The 20982-nt window shown below is 47.6% G+C and overlaps 1 protein-coding gene and 1 pseudogene across 3 annotated transcripts in view; one reads left to right on the forward strand and one right to left on the reverse strand.

Annotated features, from left to right (window-relative positions):
* SPIDR (scaffold protein involved in DNA repair) overlaps positions 1–20982 on the forward strand; it is a 337315-nt gene that overhangs the window by 298592 nt on the left and 17741 nt on the right. For both annotated transcript variants that reach the window (XM_081258205.1, XM_081258206.1), the window contains 5 exons: positions 14461–14545; positions 15491–15634; positions 15726–15785; positions 17222–17426; positions 18943–19089. In XM_081258205.1, coding sequence (XP_081114331.1) covers positions 14461–14545; positions 15491–15634; positions 15726–15785; positions 17222–17426; positions 18943–19089 — 641 coding nt within the window. The remainder of the gene's footprint in view (positions 1–14460; positions 14546–15490; positions 15635–15725; positions 15786–17221; positions 17427–18942; positions 19090–20982) is intronic.
* LOC308629887 (mortality factor 4-like protein 1) lies at positions 8024–10976 on the reverse strand (annotated as a pseudogene). Its single transcript has one exon. The product of its transcript is annotated as a mortality factor 4-like protein 1 (transcript).

The raw sequence follows: 20982 nt of genomic DNA on the forward strand, positions 1-20982 counted from the left end.
GGGAGCAGGGAGTGACCGCTGACGGGCACGGGGTCTGATGGGTTGATGGCTACATTCTGGGGCCAGACAGCACTGTGCATGTGCTAAATGCCGCTGAACTGTGCACTTCAAAATGGTTAATTTTATGTTGTGTGAATTTCACCTCAGTCCTTAAATGTGGGGGGGGGGAATGAACTGACTGCCTAAAAAGTGTTTACACTGAGTTATAAAAACAGCTACAAATGTCTCATAAGTCCAGTTGGAGAATAGTTTCTAAATGGAACATCTGGGCATAATTTCACGTATCTCAAAAGGACCCAACTAGGGAATAGGGGCTCAGAAAGCAAATGCCTATTATTTAACCTTAACCATAAGGGTTATTTTGGGGAAATTAGGACATATGTTTAGTGAAATGGGCACCCCTCTAAATCAGTCATTACCTTTATTGTTCAATGAACAATCCTTAAGAAAACTGTTGTATATCTATCTACCTAATCAGTGATAGAGACATTGACAAAGGGGAAAACCAGCAGATTACAAAAGGCTTGACACACCCACCAAGTTGATCCCAGGAAGAGGAGGAGAGAACAGCAGACCTCCTGAAAGATCCTCTGAATTGTGTAGGCCAAGCGTTAACTGTTGTCAAGATTATTGCCCTAATAGTGTTTCAGAAACTCTCCAATAAAAATAAATTCACCCTGTTGTCAGTTGGGTAAAGAAGTTCTGCTCCGACTGGTCCTTGCATGTCTCTATCAGTCATTCGTTAACACAGCACCTGGGTGTGGACGCAGGGATGAAGTCACAGTTCAGTCTGACTTTCCAGTGGGGAAGCACTGACAGTCTAAGAAGAGTTTTGCTGGAGTGGGTGGGGCTTCGCCGAGAAGGCCTTCAGGGTGTGACTTGTAGGTTCATCTGGTTGCTAGGCAGACACCCATGGAAGAGCACGTTCCCACCCACAAGTTCATTCCTATTATCTTTTGACCAAAAATAGCCTGTCATGCTGGAGCCAAGTGTTATTTAGCCTCATGTCCTCGTGTCCTCCGTAGCAGTTAATAGAGCATTCAGTAAAAACCTGACTAAGAAACGATGAAGTCTGAACCAAAGCAAACGGTCACAGTAGTGCTTGGCCATATAAAAATTCTTTTAGTAGCAATCTCAGAAGTGGCTCAGGTCTACCCCCTTGCTCCACCACCTTCCCCCAGCGACTGGGGGACGGAGTAGAACCCAGTTCACTTGGGGCGATTTGGCTGTGTCCGCCTGGCTGACGCGAGGGGACTTGCTGTTCAGAAGCAAACCCAAAGCTTCTGGAGGGAGCGTCGCTGGTCACTGAACGGAGGCATCAGAGGGGAAGGCGGGGGCCTTGGAACCACTGCCCCTGAGTTGCATCTTGACCCTCAGTCGTCAGCAGGTCACACGTGGAAGCGGCCCTGCACACCCTAAAACACTGCAGTAGTGGTTCTTCCCTCTCTCCTCCTCCTTTGTTTTTCTTTTCTAATTAACTAAAAAGTAAAACTCAGGCCAGCATTGATGTAAGTCTTTCTTGTCTTGTTTTTACAAATAAAACAGGAAGAGAAAGATGAGTAACTTAGAAGAACGATAACTAGAAGTTGGGAGTGTTCCATTTTTTTTCCAGGAAAGAAAATAGATCCAGTTGGAAATTGCTGGCCTTGTCAATTATCTGATAATAATGGGAGAGAATGGGTAATGAAGCAGGTGGAGTTAAACAGTACAGAGAGATTTAGTTAAAACAGGGATCAAAGAAACCAGAAGGAAGATCAGCTGATACAAGAACATAAAAGCACTGCTCCCTGTCCCTCCAGGTTAGTAATTTATCTAGTGAATTTACCTGGCAGCACAGTAAGTCTCTAATTCAGCAAATGGGCAGGATTTTTTTTTTTTTTTTGCTTTTTCATTCATTTCTTCTCTTACAAGTCTCAATACTCCCCCTCTCCCTGCACTCTTCTCACAAAAATCATAATTACCTACCAGTAGGGGACCAGTAGTTTTAAAACTTTTGAACTTTTAAAAAACAGAATCCAAAGAGGAAGCTCCGTGTTAATAACAAACCCATGTGGAGCTATTCTGTTCAAAATTGGGAGGTGGCGTGTCGGGCCACCCAGCCCCGAGCCAGCTCCTAGGGCCACGTGGTTGGAAAGTAAGTACTGAGGACCGATTGCAGCTCTGAACATCGCACACATCAGGACGGTTCTTTGTCTCCCTCTCTCAGGGTAACAGCCTGTGGCAGTAGCCGTTACTGTGAGGGCCCTGGGTCATGTGATTCAGAAGCTAAGTGGGGCGTTCCTTGTTAATCTCAAATATGAAGTGCAAATATTTAATTATGCTTTCATCAAGTGCCTTCTCAAATTTGCAGAATCTTACGCATTTTTATTATAGGTAGAATACTCTTAAATCTTTATAAGTTTGCCAGTGAAATGCCTGTGTTTTCACGTGGGACACGGAAGTGGAAAGAAAAGCAGTTTCCCTGTCACTGTAGCCCCGCTTTCCTTTCCTTCAGCTCTCCAACTAGATGGCAGATCAGGCGGTGGCATTGTTCACTACAGTTCACTACAGGCATCACCCGTGATGCCACCACCAAATTCAAGACAAAATAAATTAGTCTTTATTGAAAAACAAATTATTGTGTTGTTGAAATAAACACCCTGAAGCTCCTGAGACCAAGTAATAACTTGGCTGCACGTCTGTGAGGTGGGCCTGGAGCCCGGTCCATCAGAGTCCAGTGCCTGCATCTTTGGTGCTACAGCCTACATGTAATTACTTCCAGTTTTAGGGGAATTCATTTCTGTAAATTTCCCATTTGCTTTATAGTCATAATCCCCGGCCCTCAAGTCAGAAATCTGACCGTTTCTTGTCAGGGTGTTGATGTTAGATTCTTGGTGTTTTCCATTGTTTTTGTTAAACAACAGCAGTGAGCTGTCTGTGCTGGAATTATCTTGAGTGGCCAGGAGGAGCATCAGATCCATAGGAGATAATCACACTGAGTGCGTCAGGTCTAGTTCGGCATTTTTCTTTTCTGTTTACTTAGACACTTATTAATGAAAATATGACTTCTAAGAAAGATCATTTTCATTACTGTTTTTTTTTTTTTAAAGCAAGATAACTTGCTCCTTTCCCTAGAATCACTAACAGTGAAGAGGATGGTCCCGAAGGCCCCTGGACCTGGACCGGGATCGCATGTTGTGAGCAGCCTCGGATCAGGCATTTCGGCACTCTGTGCACGGGAGGTGGTGGTTCAGCTGCTGCGTTCACTGGTCGCTGCTGTAAACATGAGTCACACAAAGAGTAAAGGGCATTGAATACCCCCCTCTCCACCGGTGTTCATTCCACATCTTTCTCGTGAACCTAGGCATGTCTGTAAACAAAGGAGAAGGGGTGCTTTTCCCTTTGGTATCTTTAAGGGTGTCCCTTTCCAGTTTCTGCCTCTTCGCAGCAACAGACGTCAGTGTGTACGCACCTGTCTCCTTCTTTACGGATCTTTATGGGGAAACGTGACAGACGTATGGGCGATGCCCAGTTGCAGAGTGTAGTGAACGACTGTAGGGCCACCCATGAAGCCACCACCAAATTCAAGGGACAAAATGTGCTGGGTGTCCAGGCATCACCCCCAGCGTGCTCCCCCTGGTGACGCCCCGTCCCCCCAAGATCACTGCTGTCCTCTGGTTTCCTCCATGGTTTTCTTTATAGTTTTCGCCATGGGAACAGCAGGCTGTCTTTGGAAAAGTGCATGAAGGGAGGCTACTTCACGTGTGAGCTCATGGTAATAGAATAGACTGAGGAGGCAGGTCTGTCTCAGGTATCAGAACGCACTGGTGATAGCGTTTGGTCGAAAGTATACGCGTCTGTCAGAAAACCTGGGCTGACAGATTTTATGTGGAATGTGGCTGTTCGTGCTTCCACACTGGTGAGTAGATCACGTGACACTTTTGAAATGATAAGGACCACCTGGGAATGAGACCAGCCTAAGAACTGTCTGCAGTTCCAGATAGCAGCATGCAGCAAGAATTCCTTATTTCCCTTGTAACTGAGTGTGTGTGTGTGTGTGTGTGTGTGTGTGTGTCATTTCCTGCCGAGGTAGAACAGAAATGTGCAAAGAACTTGTTTTATAATACAAAGTTGTGCTAGTTAATATTTTTATATCCTAGATCTTGAGGAAAGAATCTAGATTAGGAAAGACATTTTTTAATATTACTAGCAGATAGCCTACAAAATGTGAGGCCTTCCAAAGTTACAAATTTATCTTTCATAGTTATAAAATAAATTTAAGCAGTGGTTCAAAGGAATAGTGCAGAAGGCTTAATTTCAGGTCTGTGTGTCTTTCCTTTCCTTTCTTCAGTTTCTCTATCTGTTGAATAAAATTTGAAAAATATTGTCCTGAAATTCATTGAACTAGCCTTGGAAAATGTTCAGTAATTCCCCACATCTATAAGGTATTTGTGGGATATTCGTAGCAGAGAGTGGTCTCTGAGGTCAGAATGCCCGACCGACGTGATGCCATCACTGTCTAATTTAGAAACAGTGTCATCACCCCGAAAAGAAACGCCTTCCCCATGGGCAGTCACTCCCCACCCTCCAGCCCCTGGCAGCCACTAATCTGCACTCTGTCTCTGTGAATTTGCATATACTGAACACTTGGTATAAAGGAACCATCCGGGCTTCCCTGGTGGCGCAGTGGTTGAGAGTCCGCCTGCTGATGCAGGGGACATGGGTTCGTGCCCCGGTCCAGGAAGATCCCACATGCCGCGGAGCAGCTAGGCCCGTGAGCCATGGCCACTGAGCCTGCACATCCAGAGCCTGTGCTCTGCAACGGGAGAGGCCACAACAGTGAGGGGCCCTCGTACCACAAAAAAAAATAATAATAAAATAAAAAAAATAATAAAGGAACCATCCTGGCTTCTTCCACTGAGCATCATGTTTTCGAGGTTCATCCAGGTTGTATCGTGTGTCAGTACTTCACTCCTTTTTATGGCTGCCTGATACTCTGTTGTATGGATATGCCAGAGTTATTTATCCATTCATCAGTTGATGCACATTTGGGTTGCTTCCATGTTACTTTCTGGCTGTTATGAACAGTAATACTGCTATGAACATTCACGATGCACATATGGACGTAAGTCTTCAGTTCTCTTGGGTAGATAGCTAGAAGTGGGATTGCTGGGTCTATGCCAAAGTGTTTTCCAAAGTGACTGCCCCATTTTCCTGTCTCACCAGCATATTGATGTAGTTTAGTCACTGATTATCTAATCTCCTCAGGATCTCAAGGTTGCCATGGCTCCCATCAGTTTCCTCATGATCTCCTGGGCCATCTGGTAGTGTCTGCTCTGGCAGCCAAACCTCTGAAGGAAATGCATTTCAGTATCAAGGCAAAAGTTTGTTTAGTTGATTCGAGGTTGTCTCGTGTGTGTATGAGGGTGACATAAAAGGACGTAAGGTGACACAAGCTACCTTCTGGAAGACAGTCGAGGGCACAGAGGGAGGGAGGTAGATGGTAGAGAGTGGATCTTGAGCGGCACTGAGGGTTAGAGATCACTTCCAGACTTCATGGTCTCAGGACCCCTTAATACTCTTCAAAATTACTGACACCCCCAAGGAGATTTTTTTAATGTGGTTATATTGATCAGTAATTACTATATTAGAAAATAAGGGCTTCCCTGGTGGCGCAGTGGTTGAGAGTCCGCCTGCCGAAGCAGGAGACATGGGTTCGTGCCCCAGTCCGGGAAGATCCCACATGCCGCGGAGCGGCTGGGCCCGTGAGCCATGGCCGTTGAGCCTGCACGTCCGGAGCCTGTGCTCCGCAATGGGAGAGGCCACAACAGTGAGAGGCCCGCGTACTGCAAAAAACAAAAAAATAAAACAAAAAAAAACTATATTAGAAAATAAAATGGAAAATTAAATATTTATTAGTTCACCTAAAAATCCTAAAAATAAACCCATTAAATAATAACATAAATAGAATTTTTATGAAAAATATTTTCTAAACCAAGACAACCTTAGTGAGAAGAGTAGCCTTATTTTATGTTTTCTGCAGATCTCTTTAATGTCTGGACTAACAGAAAACGATGGATTGTCATCTCTGCTCTGCATTCAGTCAGTCCTGTATTGTACATAGTGTAGCCTCTAGAAAACTCCACTGTACACTCATGAAAGAAGGGGAAATAAGGTCTCAGGACATAGTTCGGGCCTTGCTGGTCCCTTGAAAGGGTCTTACAGACCCAGGGGTCTCCAGACCCCACTTTCAGAATTCCTGGTCTGAAATATTCCATCTCCAGGTAATCTGTCTTACAAGAAAGCGATGAGTACTACATAACAGTAGGTACAGAGCAATTAGCAACTGCACGAAACAATTTTAGGAACATTTTACACCCAATATAAATGCTTCGTTTAAAAAAAAAAATTCTGAGATCTCTGAGGATGAATTTAACTCAGTGAACAGGTTACATCCCATCTTGAGGGTGACGTCACCATTGTGGTTTAAATCTTCTGCAGCAAATTCCACTCCACCCACACCCAAAAGAAAGTGATTCAGGCAGTCTTAGATTACCCGGTGAAGATTTGGGAGTAGTTAGCTGAGGCCGTATCAGATGGAAAAATAACTCTAAAATAACATAGAAAACAGGCCCGGTGAGCAGGCGTGTCGGGAAACAACCTGGTGAGCTCAGGGAGAGCTCTCCGCCTTGCTTCCTCCCCATGGGCTGCAGCCGGGGACCTGCTTCCAGGCGACACTGGCCGTCGCCCTCGGTACAGGGAGGCTGCACCAGTCTATAAAATCAGTGTGAAATATGTACATTCAGCATCCTTTCGGATAGTGGTGAGGCCAGAGCCCCTGCTCCTTCCCCGTCTATCTGTGATGTTTCTAGAACTCCTCTTGCTGTCGTCCTCAGGCACACTCTGCTCTCGTGGCCTCTTCTTTGCGCCAGGCAGCCCTGCCGTGGCTGCCCCAGGACTAGCCCCGGTCCTCTTCCTCTTGTCAGAGCAACCGAGAGCGTCAGGGGTAAGGGTTAGAGGCTGCCTTTCTCAGCCAGAAGTTCAGCAGTTGATGTGGGGTCTCGGCTCGATTGTTTTCCCTGGAGGGCAAACCTGGGCTCTCGTCTGCCCAGGAGAGACACCTGAATGTGGCATCATTTCAGACACTTATGCTGAATTTGTGAGACTTTTTTTGGAGATGGCCTCAAGTCGGTCTCTTCCCTTTGTGACTCATTTGTGTATTTTCTACTTAGATTTTTACAGCTTCCAGAATATCCCACAAACAACAAAATGCAGGCAACAGAATGGGTTTTCTCATTCTAAGAAATCAGTAACTTTGCTCCAGGTGTCTCTATCTGTGTACTAATCCTTAATAATCTTTGCAGCACTTTTTTCTCTCTTAGGGAGCTGGTAATTATTAAAACAACAAATCAGAAAATGTTTTTGAAGTTAACTACGGTGCTCTGTATTTGTAATTTTTTACTGCAAATGAGTTGGAAAATGTTGTCTTGTTTTGTTTTAATCAATACCCCAAGGCCTTTGCGCATGAACAAGGTATTCAGCCAGCCAGGCTTGTGTCTCAGCCTGTAGAAGGCATGTGTCCCAGACGGCTGGCTGTTTCTAGCTACCTCGTGCTGCTGCACCCCCCCCAGAGAGCCTGTGCTGCTCCCACCCCCCTCAGCCGCTGCGTGCGTAGAAGTGGGAGAATCAGAGTCCTGCAGGGAGCACAGCGGGGCCAGGAGGTTTCAGGGCTCACCTGCAGTGCAGATGAAGGCGTCCGCTGTGTGCCCCATCGGGCTCCAGGCCCCCTAGAGCGAACACCCAGCTCCAGAAGCACGGGGAGCGGGAGCCCCGAGGCCTGGCTGTGAGGAGCAGTATTCCCGCTGACCCGCCACCTCTGTTGCAGTCCCAAGTCTCAAGCAGTCCAGTTAGATTCAAAGAATGTGGTGCGGCCAGCCTCCTCCGGCTCTCCTGGGGGGTCTCCCCAGGTGAAGATGTGCGAGAAGGCACCTCTTAACGCTTGCAGCAGCTGGTCACACTCAGAGGCGGCCTTTGCCTTGGAGAGAGTGGAAGAGCTGAGCCCGCCCTAGAGGAGGCCCTGGGTCCTGGGCCACAGGGACTGCCTTTGGGGGAGTGTGCTCGGCTCCCGCAAGGAGCTGCAGTGTTCGCTCCCTCCAGGGCACTCCAGTCACCAGCCGCGTTTGCCTTCGCAAAGGTCACTTTTCAAGTTTACCCACCTTTCCCACTAGGAAAGTTCTTCTTTAGGTTATTTTTCTAAAAGTCTAAGATTTAGTGAAGGCAGCTGCAGTAAAAAGCCTGTTGACAGATAGATTATGACCTGTTTCTTGAGGAAATTAAGGTATCCTTTTTCCATTATTTGCTCACAAGGTTATATGGAAGACAAAGAGTATTTGAAATTCAGATTCCCAGACTCAGCAAATAGATAATAAAAGTCTGACTCTCTCTCAGTAGTATTCTCCCACTTTCTGAAGTCACCAAAACGGCCAGTCCAGTTGGTAAAAGCAGGCGTTTAGCTTCAAGCAGATGTGCACAGAATGTCAAGGGGTGTGTTTGTTTTTTCTCTGCAAGTCCACCTGGATTAGTAGTTTTTGTTGTCCTGGCCCAGCTTTTCTTTGAGTAGTTTCATCATCGGGCTGGGGGGTGGGGAGAAAGAGGGAAGAAATGAGAGAAATTGGTCTACACGTGATGACCTTTAAGTGTCAGCCTTTTTCTCTTCATCCAGCTTTGCCAGCGTTCTGTCGCCAGCATCACACCCTGACACTCTTCACGTGCCGTTTATCGTATTTGCTGTCCTGGATGTCCTCTCAGAGTTTTTTTTCTATATCAGCGTGTTTAAAAGTGGAAGTTAAATGTTAGATTTTGGTAGGGTACTTTAAAAGTACTAAATAGACTAACCATCACAATAAGGCAAGGAAAAGCAAAAAGACAGAAAGGAAGAAATAAAACTGTCTCTACTTCGGATGACATGATGGTCTATGTCGAAAATCCCAAGGAATCTACAAAAGAAAAAAGAAAATTCCGAAAACTAGTAAGTCAGTTCAGCAAAGTAGCAGCATACAAGATTAACATTCACAAGTCAGTCACATTTCTGTATACTGGCAATGAACCCTTGAAAATCAAAATTAAAAATACAGCATTTACAGTTGCCCAAAAAGGAGTATTTAGGTATAAATCTAACAAAACATGTCAGGACTTGTATGCTGCAAACTACAAAACACTGATTAAAGAAATCAGAGAAGATCTAACTAAATGGAAGGGTGTGCCACATTCATGGAGTGGAAGACTCACCATTGTAAAGATGCTAGTTCTCCCCAAAAGATGGTATAGGCTTGACGCAATACCCATTAAAGTCCCAGCAAAAATTTTTGTAGATATATCCAGGCCTATTCTAAACTTCTTTTTTTTTCTTTTTGAAATTTAAGGAAAAAATTTATTGAAAACCTGAAAAGCAATTTGTAAAATATTGACTTTTCCAGAAAACTGTAGCTACCCAATGCATTGTGTCTATCATGTTAAAACGTGATTAGGGGCTTCCCTGGTGGCGCAGTGGTTGAGAGTCCGCCTGCCGATGCAGGGGACGCGGGTTCGTGCCCTGGTCTGGGAAGATCCCACATGCCGCTGAGCGGCTGGGCCCGTGAGCCATGGCCGCTGAGCCTGCGCGTCCGGAGACTGTGCTCCACAATGGGAGAGGCCACAACAGTGAGGGGCCCACGTACCAAAAAAAAAAAAAAAAAGTGATTAGACACAAATATAAAAACCATGAAACAAGCCACCATTCTTTGACAATCTGAGCAAAGATAAAATGCCTAAGGAACAACATGAATGACTTGCACAGGATGGGCTCTTCACTGTCAGCACCATAAAAAGGGGGGGAGCACAAATGGATGAGCGTTTTCAGTTAGACACGCTGAACTGAACCTTTGGCACTAGGAATCAGAGCATTTTGTCATGTAGCATTAACACATATTATAAAAGTGTGTCGTGTCAAAGGAATAGAACCACCAGCATTCAAACACAGCTTTGTCAGCTAAGCAGTAAAACACTCTACAGTACATCTCTCTCTTGTCCATCATTGAATACACTGGTAGCAACTTTGAAATGGAAAAAGAAAAAAGAAAAGAAGGAGCTGTAACCCCTTTTATTTTCTGTTTAAAATCAATCAGAAAACAAACATCACTTCTGTTATATACTAACGTTTCCAAAGTACATCATTTGTATAGGAGAAGGACTAAGAAACAAAAATGTGTTTACAGAGATCCAAACGCGAGGGCGTATAAGCACCTCACGCAGCTTTCCGCTCATGCTCAGGAGGAGCCACTTCGTGATCACTGGCACTAAACAGAGTTCTTCGCCAGGTGTTCTGGGAAATCGTGGAGATAAGTCAGTAATAAAGCAAGGCTCTTCTCATCCAGAGGTGTAGAGGCCAACATTGCTCCAATACGTACAAACAATCTCAGCAGATGCGGCGCTCCATGCACTTTGGACATGGCTCATCAGGGTGATCTGCGAGGATTTCAGCGTACTGTGGTCTCATATTTGCAGAGCAGCTGAGTGCCCAACATTACACTGAAGTATTCCTTGATCCCTGCCACAGCTTCATTAACAGCATACTCCTTATTTTCTGTGTTTCCTCAAGATTTCTTGTAATTTGCAGAATCCTCTATGGAATCCACATTCTTCTTGTCAGGAGGATAAAAGAGCTGTTTTTGCCAGGTAATTAAGTCCCAGTCTTCAACAAGCCATGGTTTTAGTTCTTCAGGAATCTTTAACTTCGACTCTGTTCATGAATGTTTCCTCATTTTCAACAGTAGAAGCTACTCGGGCCGTTTTCTTGCGAGGAGACTGAGGTGTCTCACTCATACTACCACCATCTCCATTTCCAGGTGTTTTCTGTTTGTTCTTTTTTGTTTTCACTTCAACATTTTTCTGTTGCAAACCAGAAGTCTTCTTTCTAGGGGCAACCCCTCTCATCTTCCCCTCTGCATACTGCTCCTGATTGGCTTTGTTTGGAAATGCAAAGGAACTAGAGTAGATAAAACAGTTTTGAAAAAAGGATAAAATGGGAGGAATCACACCCAAGTTCAAAACTTATGATATGGCTACAAGAAACTGCGGCATTGGTGGAGGGATGACTCTGTGATCAGCGGAGAGAACTTGGGAAGCGGCCTGTGGGATTATGGCCAAATGATTCCTGACCAAGGTGCAAACAAAGCAATTTGGTGGAGGAAGGATGTCTTCAACTAACTGGACATATATGGGCAAAAAATTAATCTCAACCTAAATCTCATACCTCACAATAGATCTTAGGTTTAAATATAAAACATAAAACTATAAAGAAAACCTTTGGGACTTATTGAGTAAAGAGTTCTGAGCTGTGACAACAAAAGCCAGACAAGCTACAGACTGTGAGAAACTCTTTGCAAACCTTACATCGTAGACTGTATAATGAAGTCTCAAAACTCAACAGTAAACACACACACACACACACACACACGCAGTCCAATTAGAAAATGGGCAAAGGACATGAAGAGACATTTCCAAAGAGGACATCACATGGCAAATAAACGCATGGAAAGGTGTTCGACATCACTGTCCTTAAGAAAAAGCACGTCAAGACCACGGTGAGATATTACCATGCTCCTAAACAGCTAAACGTGAAAAACTAAAATGGAAAACAGTGAGAGCATCGGGTGCCAGTGAGGATGGGAAGAAACCATCTCTCATACGTTGCAGGTGGGCGTGTAAGGTGGTGTGGCCCCCCAGGAGCAGAGTTGGCAGTTCCTTTAAAAACTGAACATACTTATCTGAGCAGCTGCACTCCTGGGCATTTATCCAGAGAAACAAATATCTGCATTCACACAAAAATCTGTACCCAAGTGTTTGTAATAGCCACAAACTGGAAACAACCCAGATGTTCCTCAAAGGTGAATGGTAAACAAGCTGTGTCACATCCACACCATGGATAGTACTCAGCAGCAAAAAGGGACAAGCTGCTGATGCCACAGCAGCTTGGATGGATATCAGATACATTGTGCTGAGTGACAAAAGCCAACTCAACATGCCATGCACCACACGACTCTGTTTATGCAAGATTCTCAGAAGTTGTGTGGGTGTGTATGAGACTGTGTGAGTGCTGGTTATTCGTTCACTGAGTCTCCAACCCCTCATGTGGGCTGGCACTTCGGTGCCTACCCTTCAGCGAGCTGTGTGTAAAGAAGCAGGATGTTCCGGGCAGGAGCAGGTGGATGATCCCCAGAAGAGAGGCGCAGCGGGCCCCCAGCGTCCAGCCAGCTGCCTCTGAACCTCAACTGGCCCTGGTCTCCCAGCCCTGTCCAGTCACCCACACAAACAGCTGCTGTCAGGAGAGGGAGAGAGTGAATTTCCCTCGTGTGTCCCCCTTGGCTTACCGCTTTTGTGCTTGATTTGGACCCAGAATCTTGGTGTTGGCTGTAGGCCACGCCCTGCGGGCCACGTTTCTATTGTGTTCGGTGTGAGGGGCTAAAAGACTGTGGGAAGCTTTGAGTCTTGTTCTCCGTGATGCTGAGACCCTCATTCTCAGTTCTGAGTGTTTTGACTTTGTTAACCACTGGATCCTAAGCACTTAAAATAGTACTTGCTCTTAAATGTTGAGAGAAATAAGAATATGTAACATTAATTATTAAGACCACAAGCTTTTTAAAAAGTAAACAACATTATTATATATAAACATTGTTAAGGGACTTCCCTGGAAGTGCAGTGGTTAAGAATCCGCCTGCCAATGCAGGGGACACGGGTTCGAGCCCTGGTCCGGGAAGATCCCACATGCCGCGGAACAACTAAGCCCGTGCGCCACAACTACTGAGCCTGCACTCTAGAGCCTGCAAGCCACAACTACTGAGCCCACACGCCTAGAGCCCGTGCTCCGCAACAAGAGAAGCCACCACAGCGAGAAGCCTGCACACTGCAACGAAGAGTAGCCCCCGCTCGCTGCAACTAGAGAAAGCCACGTGCAGCAACAAAGACCCAACAACGAAGACCCAATGCAGCCAAAAATAAAAATAAATAAATAAATAAATTGATTAAACATTGTTGAAACTTAAGGCAAAGTCTAAGAAGTCTTTGTGATGTATAGTCTTTGTTTTTTTGCAACTAAAACCGGATTTTTAAAATTGTAAAATGTACATTACATAAAATTTTCCACCTTAACCATTTTTAAGTGGCACTAAGTACCTTCACATTGTTGTGCAACCGTCACCACCATCCACCTCCAGAACTTTCTCATCTTCCCAAAGTGAAGCTGTGTCCCCAGGAAACACTAGCTCCCCAACCCCTGTCACCCACTGTCTGTCTCTGTGAATTTGTTTCGTGTAGGGACCTCGTATAAGTGGACTCATACACTATTTGTCTTTATGTGTCTGGCTATATTCTTTATTTTAGATAACGTATTGATACCTTTTTTATTCTATGAGTGGCACATATCTGTTTTGCAAAATATAGGAAATACATAAACCAAAGGAAGAAAATAAACGTCACCTTTAAGTTCTACTCAGATAACCACTAACAACATTTTTTTTATCTTTTAGAGAGGGAGAGACATTATAATTTGTTGTCTGCTTGTCACTTAGCAGGGTATCATGAATATCTTTCCGTGTCCTTAAATATTTTCTGTGTAACCATTTCTCTTCTGCCTCTCTTCCGGGGATCGCCTCATAATTTTTTATAGTTTTTTTTACTGAAGTGTAGTTGATTTACAGGGTTTCAGGTGTACAGCAAAATGATTCAGTTAATACATGTACATATATGTATATATTCTTTTTCAGAGTCTTTTCCATTATAGTTACTACAATATACTGAATATAGTTTCCTGTGCTATACCGTAGGTCCTTGTTGTTTATTTTATATATAATAGTGTGTGTCTGTCAGTCCCACACTCCTAATTTATGCCTCTCCCTTTCCTTTCTGGTAACCGTAAGCTTGTTGTCTATGTCTGTGAGTCTATTTCTGTTGTGTAAATAAGTTCATTTGTATCATTTTTTTTACATTCCACATATAAGTGATATCATATGATATTTGTCCTTCTGTTTGTGACTTACTTCACTTAGTATGTTGATTTCTAGGTCCATCCACATTGCTGCAAATGGCATTATTTCATTCTTTTTTATGGCTGAGTAGTATTCCATTGTCTATGTGCACCACAGCTTCTTTATCCATCGATGGACATTTAAGTTGCTTCCATGTCTTGGCTATTGTAAATTGTGCTGCTGTGAACATTGGGATGCATGTATCTTTTCCAATTAGAGTTTTCTCCAGGTATATCAGATGCATCGTAATTGACTGAACAGTCTCCTTCCTGTTCTTGTGCAGTCAGGTTCCAAGGTCTGTCTGTCTGTGTGCCCCTGACTTCATTGTCCTGAATGGTGGCTCCTTGGCATTTGGCCTGGTGTCTGTGGAGCAGGTCTGCCTGTGAGCAGCTCACTGACCAGGCATCTCTTCTTTTTCCAGGATGACGGAGCTTTTCAGTTTGATTGATACCATGTGGCCTCCAGTGGCGCCTCTGAAAGCACCAGGCCACGGGCCAGCCTTCGAGGTAAGCCCAGCACTGCAGCATCCCCCAACCCCACACCCCCCATCACACCTGCTCTGTGGCCACCAGGCGCTGAACCAGTGCCAGCCTACGGTGCACATCCCCAAGAAGCCCAGGTCCAGAGGGTGGGAGCCGGTACAGAGATCCAGACCCACCCGCCTCACTCACAGGCTGCGGCCTGGCTGCCTTCCACACGGTGCTGCATGCATGCTTCCTGAGGTTACTTTACACGACGCCTCTCAACCCCCATCGTCATGGGCCACTGCGCACTGAGGGTCTCAGCCTCGCAGCGAACAAGAAGCGGGCGGTTTCCCCGCCACCTTTCAGTCAGTAGTAGAACCAACACTTAGTCACCAATTAGAGCAAAAACTCAGTAAACAAAACCCATGGGTATCGGTTCAGCCGCTAGCTCAGCCAGGGGTTTCCCTTTCCTTCCTCATCACATTGCTTATGGCAGTCAGTTGCTCACAGGTAGCAAAATCGACCGATGAAAATGTGCCCCTCCTCCCCGCCCTGAGCCCTGTCCAGCAGGCTGGCAGCGGCTGCTTTGGGCTTTAGTCCCCAAGCTGAGAACTGGGGCTGCCGTGCTTGTGTGGTAGCTGACTTCCTAGCACAGGCCGAGACAGTGGCTCTGTCCTGTGCTAGACCAGCAGCCTAGTGGTCAGGAATGCCATTTCTAGATTACTTCCAGGGAAGAAGTTTCTAAATGGTGTCTTCAGTGTACTCTGAAGAATAAACTTCTAAAATGAAATCTTGAATTGGTAATAAACTCAAAAGCACAGACGTTCTAATGCTTGTTTCCAGAGAGAAACAACATAAGCCGTCTCTTACAGAGCCTTCCAGAGGAACAGCCTGCATCTGTGAATAGAGAGGTCTGTATTAAAGGTAGATTTATATTAATAGTGTATTTGAGCCTTTTAACAATACCTTCGCCTTCATTTTAAACAGGAAGAAACTCATCTGCCTCCTCCTAGCTTCTGTTACATCCTCACTGCTCATCCAAATCTGGGACAAATTGATGCAATTGAAGAAGACTCTATTTCGAAGCTTTACCAGCCTCCGATTCCCCGCTTCTTAAGAGAAATTCTCCAGGTGGCGTCTTTGTTTGTACCCTGGTCTCAGTTACTTTGCTGTGTCCATGAGCTTGGGGAGACATTCCTCTCTGTTTTCAATACCTTTCTAGACTGATGGCCCCTGTACCCGTTGCAGTTTCTATGCCAGAGTGATTTACCAAAGACCACAGGTAATCCATCTCTCTTTTCTCAAAACGTGTCGCATAGCTTATTAAAGGATGATCTCTCTCAGAAACTGCTGCAGTACCAAAAGAGAAAAACACTGTTGAACTTGAGCTGTGTGCACTCTGTGCTGACGCGGTGGTCAGTCCATTCCTTGTGCAGGTGGGGCTGCAGCCCTTGGTGAAGCGCTGGGTGTGCAGCCGCCAGGGGGAACCTGCCCGGCTCTCAGACTGGGCATGTCAGCCCCTGTCTGACACAGGCAGGCTGTAGAAAGGAAGGAGCAGCTGAAGCCTCCTTTCCGGGGTGAAAGTAGGAATCTCAGGATGGAGCTCAGCCATTTCTAGGGTCTCTTTCTTCTACAGTTGGGAGGAACCTGTGGTCGCTGGGAGGTCTCGGGCAGCTCTCCGGGGCAGCCCCCAAGTTAGAGGGCCGAGGCCAGGGGAGGGGTGCTCTCGGTCCACGAGTGCGCGCCCTCAGTCCTGCAGGAGCCTCCACTGGACCTTAACTCAGAGCAGGACAGCCACGTGTCACAGCCACTCCCTGTTCGCTTGTAGGCACTTGAGAGAGAATCGGCACCTGTCCCGGAGCTCAAGGGCTCTCATCTTCCTCACTGTAACTTTCTCTAACTTCCTGTATGTAATCACCCTCCCCACCACGTGAGCGCTCTCCCCCACCCAAGTCACAGCTCCTGGCCATGCCGCCACCTCCTCCGCCCAGTCGTGTCAGCCGCCACATGGGATCCGCAGCCTGACTACAGCATCCACGCCAGCAGCCCCAGCTGAACCTCGTGCCAGCCAGGTTCTCGCAGGCCAGCCCTGCTGGCCCCCTGACAGGGACCCTCCCAGCCACATCCTTGTCCCCATTTGCGTCTACTGGATCCTAATGGCAGAGTGCCGCTATGTCCTACTCACCTCCCAAAGGCCCCATCTCCCCTTACCGTCACATCGCGTCGGAGTGTAGGACTCCAACATACGAACTGGTGGGGCGGGGAGAGGCAGAGGAGGGGGACATAAACATTCAGTTCGTAACTGTTCCTAACCCGTGGGCAGCTTACATCTAGCAGGAGAGCCAGAGTGTGTGTGCTGACGATAAGACAGAGTGACGATCAGCACCCGAGGTGTGCGAGCACATGGCATTGGAAGGAAGCGCATGGCTTCTCCTGGTGGGTCAGAGGCACGCAGAGCGGAGCCGGGGACGGCCAGGTCCCCCCGCAAAGGAGCCCTTAAACCAGCTGCAAGGTGGGAGCTCACAGGGCTCAGCCGTGTCCTGGGGGCTGCTGACCAAGACATGCAAAGGCTATTGCATGTTTTGAAATACTTATTGAAATGATATCAGAAATTGTTAGTGTTAATAATAATCATCTAAGATTATTGCTTTTAAAAAATAATTTTGGCTCTAAGAAAAGCTACCAAGTTAACAGCCTGACTGTGTCTTTGAATTATAGGTAAACAGTTTGCTTCTGGAGCCAAGGGAGATGTGGCTGGTGGTGACCGACGTTACTCTGCAAACACAGGACGAGGGCTCGGGTCTCCCCAAAACCATGCCTGTGCGTGTGGCCCCCTCATGCGTGCTGGGCCAGGAAGTCTGGGACACGCTCTCCGAGGCCACCTCCAAGAGCTTCTTCTTCAGGGATGTTCTCCGGGACCAGGGTATGCTCTCCTCTTACTGACAGCTCTGACGTGGTAACCGAGAGATGCCAGAACATGGCTTTGTGGATTCTTGATGCCTCTGTCTTGCTCTGGAAATGCAGGCCCCATCCCGAAGTCCACTGCGGACAAGACCCCTGTGATGGCCACATGGACAGAACCAGAACCCCCTGCATGCAGTGCCGGCACAGCAGCAGGAGATGCCAGTGGTCACTCAAGGGTGGTCTGTTGGGGTCACACTTTACAGGTGCAGAAGCCACCTGAAGCCACTGCCTGGCGCATCACTTTTTAAAACAAATAAAAAGCTAGAACAGGGCCTCCCTGGTGGCGCAGTGGTTGAGAGTCCGCCTGCCGATGCAGGGGATACGGGTTCGTGCCCCGGTCTGGGAGGATCCCATATGCCGCGGAGCGGCTGGGCCCGTGAGCCATGGCCGCTGGGCCTGCGCATCCGGAGCCTGTGCTCCGCAACGGGAGAGGCCACAACAGTGGGAGGCCCGCATACCGCAAAAAGAAAAAAAAAAAAAAAAAGCTAGAACATTTAAACACATGCTTTCGTCCCTCAGTATCCACCCCTCTGCGGACACCAAGACCTGCAGGTGCTCAGGTCCCTTCTGTAAAATGGTGGTATCTGCATATGAGCTGCACACATCCACCCACATTTTTTTTTAAATAAATTTATTTATTTATTTTTGGCTGCATTGGGTCTTCGTTACTGCGCGCGGGCTTTCTCTAGTTGCGGCGAGCGGGGGCTACTCTTCGTTGCCATGCGTGGGCTTCTCACTGCGGTGGCTTCTCTTGTTGTTGAGCATGGGCTTTAGTAGTTGTGGCACATGGGCTCAGTAGTTGCAGCACACGGGCTCTAGAGTGCAGGCTCAGTAGTCGTGACCCACGGGCTTAGTTGCTCTGCGGCTTGTGGGATCTTCCCGGCCCAGGGCTCGAACCCGTGTCCCTTGCATTGGCAGGCAGATTCTTAACCACTGTGCCACCAGGGAAGCCCTCCCACACTGTAAATCTTCTCCAGATCACTTACGATCCCTAACATGATGTCAGTGCTGTGTAAATACTTGCCGGTGTGCCGCAAATTCAAATTTTGCTTTCTGGAACGTTTTTTCCAAATATTTTCCATCCTCCGTTGTTGGAATCCATGCTGGTTTGAATCTGCAGATGCAGAACCTGCAGATACAGAGACCTAACTGTATGCTTAGATTGGTCAGTACTTTTTTCCAGGAATCAAAGTAGGATCCTGCCTAGACTGTATATTTTTCAGTGTATATAACTTGCATGACATGGAATTTGCCTTTATGAATGGAATTTGAACCTAGTGTTTGTGTGCTCTTACAGCTTAGTGCACAAGGCTTTGGGCTTCCTTTCTGCACGGTGCTGTGTCTCTGGACCCACGGGGGCCACACAGTGGTGCCCTTGGCTCCCCCCGTCCCCCCAGCTCCCATCTCGACTGGCAGGAAAACACGCTTGTTTCAAACCTCAGAGCTGCAATAATCTGAAGTGTCTCTGTTGGCAGGTCATCTTGTTTGTGTTGGACGAACTGTCCTCCTGCTTCCAAAGCCCCAGCTGGGTGTGGCCTCTGGTGCCTGGGAGCTGACAAGCCCTGTGAGGCTGGATGAGCTGGATTCTGTCACTCGGGTCAACTCCATTTGCAGCGTCCAAGGTGGGTAGTCGATTTTGATGGAAGAGGTATTTGTATTTGCTTACGTATCACACTTACCTTATATTCATTTGCTCATTTGTTCATCGAGTATTTGTTGCGTGCCTGACGTTGGATGCATGACAAAGACGTGACCAGATACAGGACGGCAGCCTGCGGTGCTCCGCGTGCCTGTCGCCAGGACCTCACCTGTAGGAGGCACGGGCAGGAGCCCTGAACCGAGATGGCAGGGGAGGGGGGCTGGTCAGGTGCAGGGTGGGGGCAGGAGGAGAGCAGGGCTTACAAAGGCTGCTGACAGGGCAGGTGGATTAGCGCCAGAGGGAAGAGGGAAGAGGCTACAGGGGCATCTGGAGGGGCCGGAGGGGCTGCGGCCTCAGGTAGCACCCAGGGTGGGGGGCGAAACAGGGCACAGAAGTAGATCTGCGGGTGGATTAGTCAGGAGGGAAATTGACAGGTAGGGTAACAAATTCAGTACAGGGGAGCGAGACGTGGATGGAGGGCAGGAATGTCTGTGAAAGTAATTTGCTGAATTAATTTCCAAAAAGTACAGAAATTCCAAAAGTAACATTGAGGGCCTGTCTCTTCCACCCTTGGACCACTAGATTCCTGAACCCCACTGTGTTTTTTTTTGTTTTTTTGTTTTGGTTTGGTTTTTTTTTGTGGTACGCGGGCCTCTCACTGCTGTGGCCTCTCCCGTTGCGGAGCACAGGCTCCGGACGCACAGGTTCAGCGGCCATGGCTCACAGGCCCAGCTGCTCCGCGGCACGTGGGATCTTCCTGGACCGGGGCACGAACCCGCGTCCCCTGCATCGGCAGGCGGACTCTCAACCACTTTGCCCCCCACTGTGGTTTTTATGAACAGCAAAAGCTGTGATGCCACTGGTGCTTGAATCCACAGCCCCTGCGTGCTTGTGAGATTGAGCACATGTTCTTTGTGTTGAGGCCGTTTGGATTTTCCCTTCTTTGCATTTCTTTTTACCGTTAGTACCGAAACATAATTGCTACAGCCTGGTGGTCCTGAAGAAGGCAGGCTCTGTCACCTGTGTCCGGGTCCCCACTTTCTCATCTCTGCAACAGGGATAACAGGACTGACCCCAAAGCCTTGCTGAGGAGTAAATGAGCTGGTGGCGAAGGCGGACATTCAGTGCTCCCTGCTCCGGGCGGCGAGCGGCAGGTGGCTGGCTGGGGGCTGGGGCCTGGAGGCAGTGACGGCAGGGGTGGGGCGCCAGGGCCCTCAGGATTGCTCTGGCCGAGTTGGTCAAGGCCTTCCAGACAGGTGAGGGCACGTGGAGAACGACGGGCAGCCGTGAGAGCTTCGTGTGCTGGCGGAGCGGGGCTGTCGTGGGCAGGCTGGCCCTGTGCTGTTCTGCTGTCCCCGGCCGTGTTAACGAGGTGGGATGGTCAGATTTTTGTCTTAAATGAAGCAATTCTTTCAGCACCACGGATCGATCGACTGTGGTGCAAAGCCGGGCTGGCTGTTGGCAGGAAGATGAGTGCGCTGCTGTTTGGAGGAGCACGGGGGAGGGTGGCTGCGAGTCTGGAGGCCGAGAGGGCCAAACTCGAGCAGTCTCAGGCAGCCTGTCCACAGCCTGTGGTTTCCAGCCGCCCACCGAGAGGCTCCCATCCCCTCACCTCTCTCAGAACGGGGTCGCTCCCGGGTGCAGAGCAGGGAAGGATGAGGAAGCAGCTCCCAAGTGACAGTCCCCACCCCTCCCACTTTGGCCTTAGGAGAGTGCAGACATCGCCACCACCCGAAGCACCATTTTATGAGAAAATGCACCTGAAGAGCTGGCTTCCTGAGGAGGGTTCTTAACCTGCAGCCAGGGGGTAAAAAGAAGAGGAGAATGTGTAGACACTTGTAGGGATAGAGAGAAGACCCGATTTTTCTGAAGACCC

The sequence above is a fragment of the Mesoplodon bidens genome (genome assembly GCF_964165515.1).
Source record: "Mesoplodon bidens genome assembly, chromosome: 16".
NCBI classification, from domain to species: Eukaryota; Metazoa; Chordata; class Mammalia; order Artiodactyla; family Ziphiidae; genus Mesoplodon; species Mesoplodon bidens.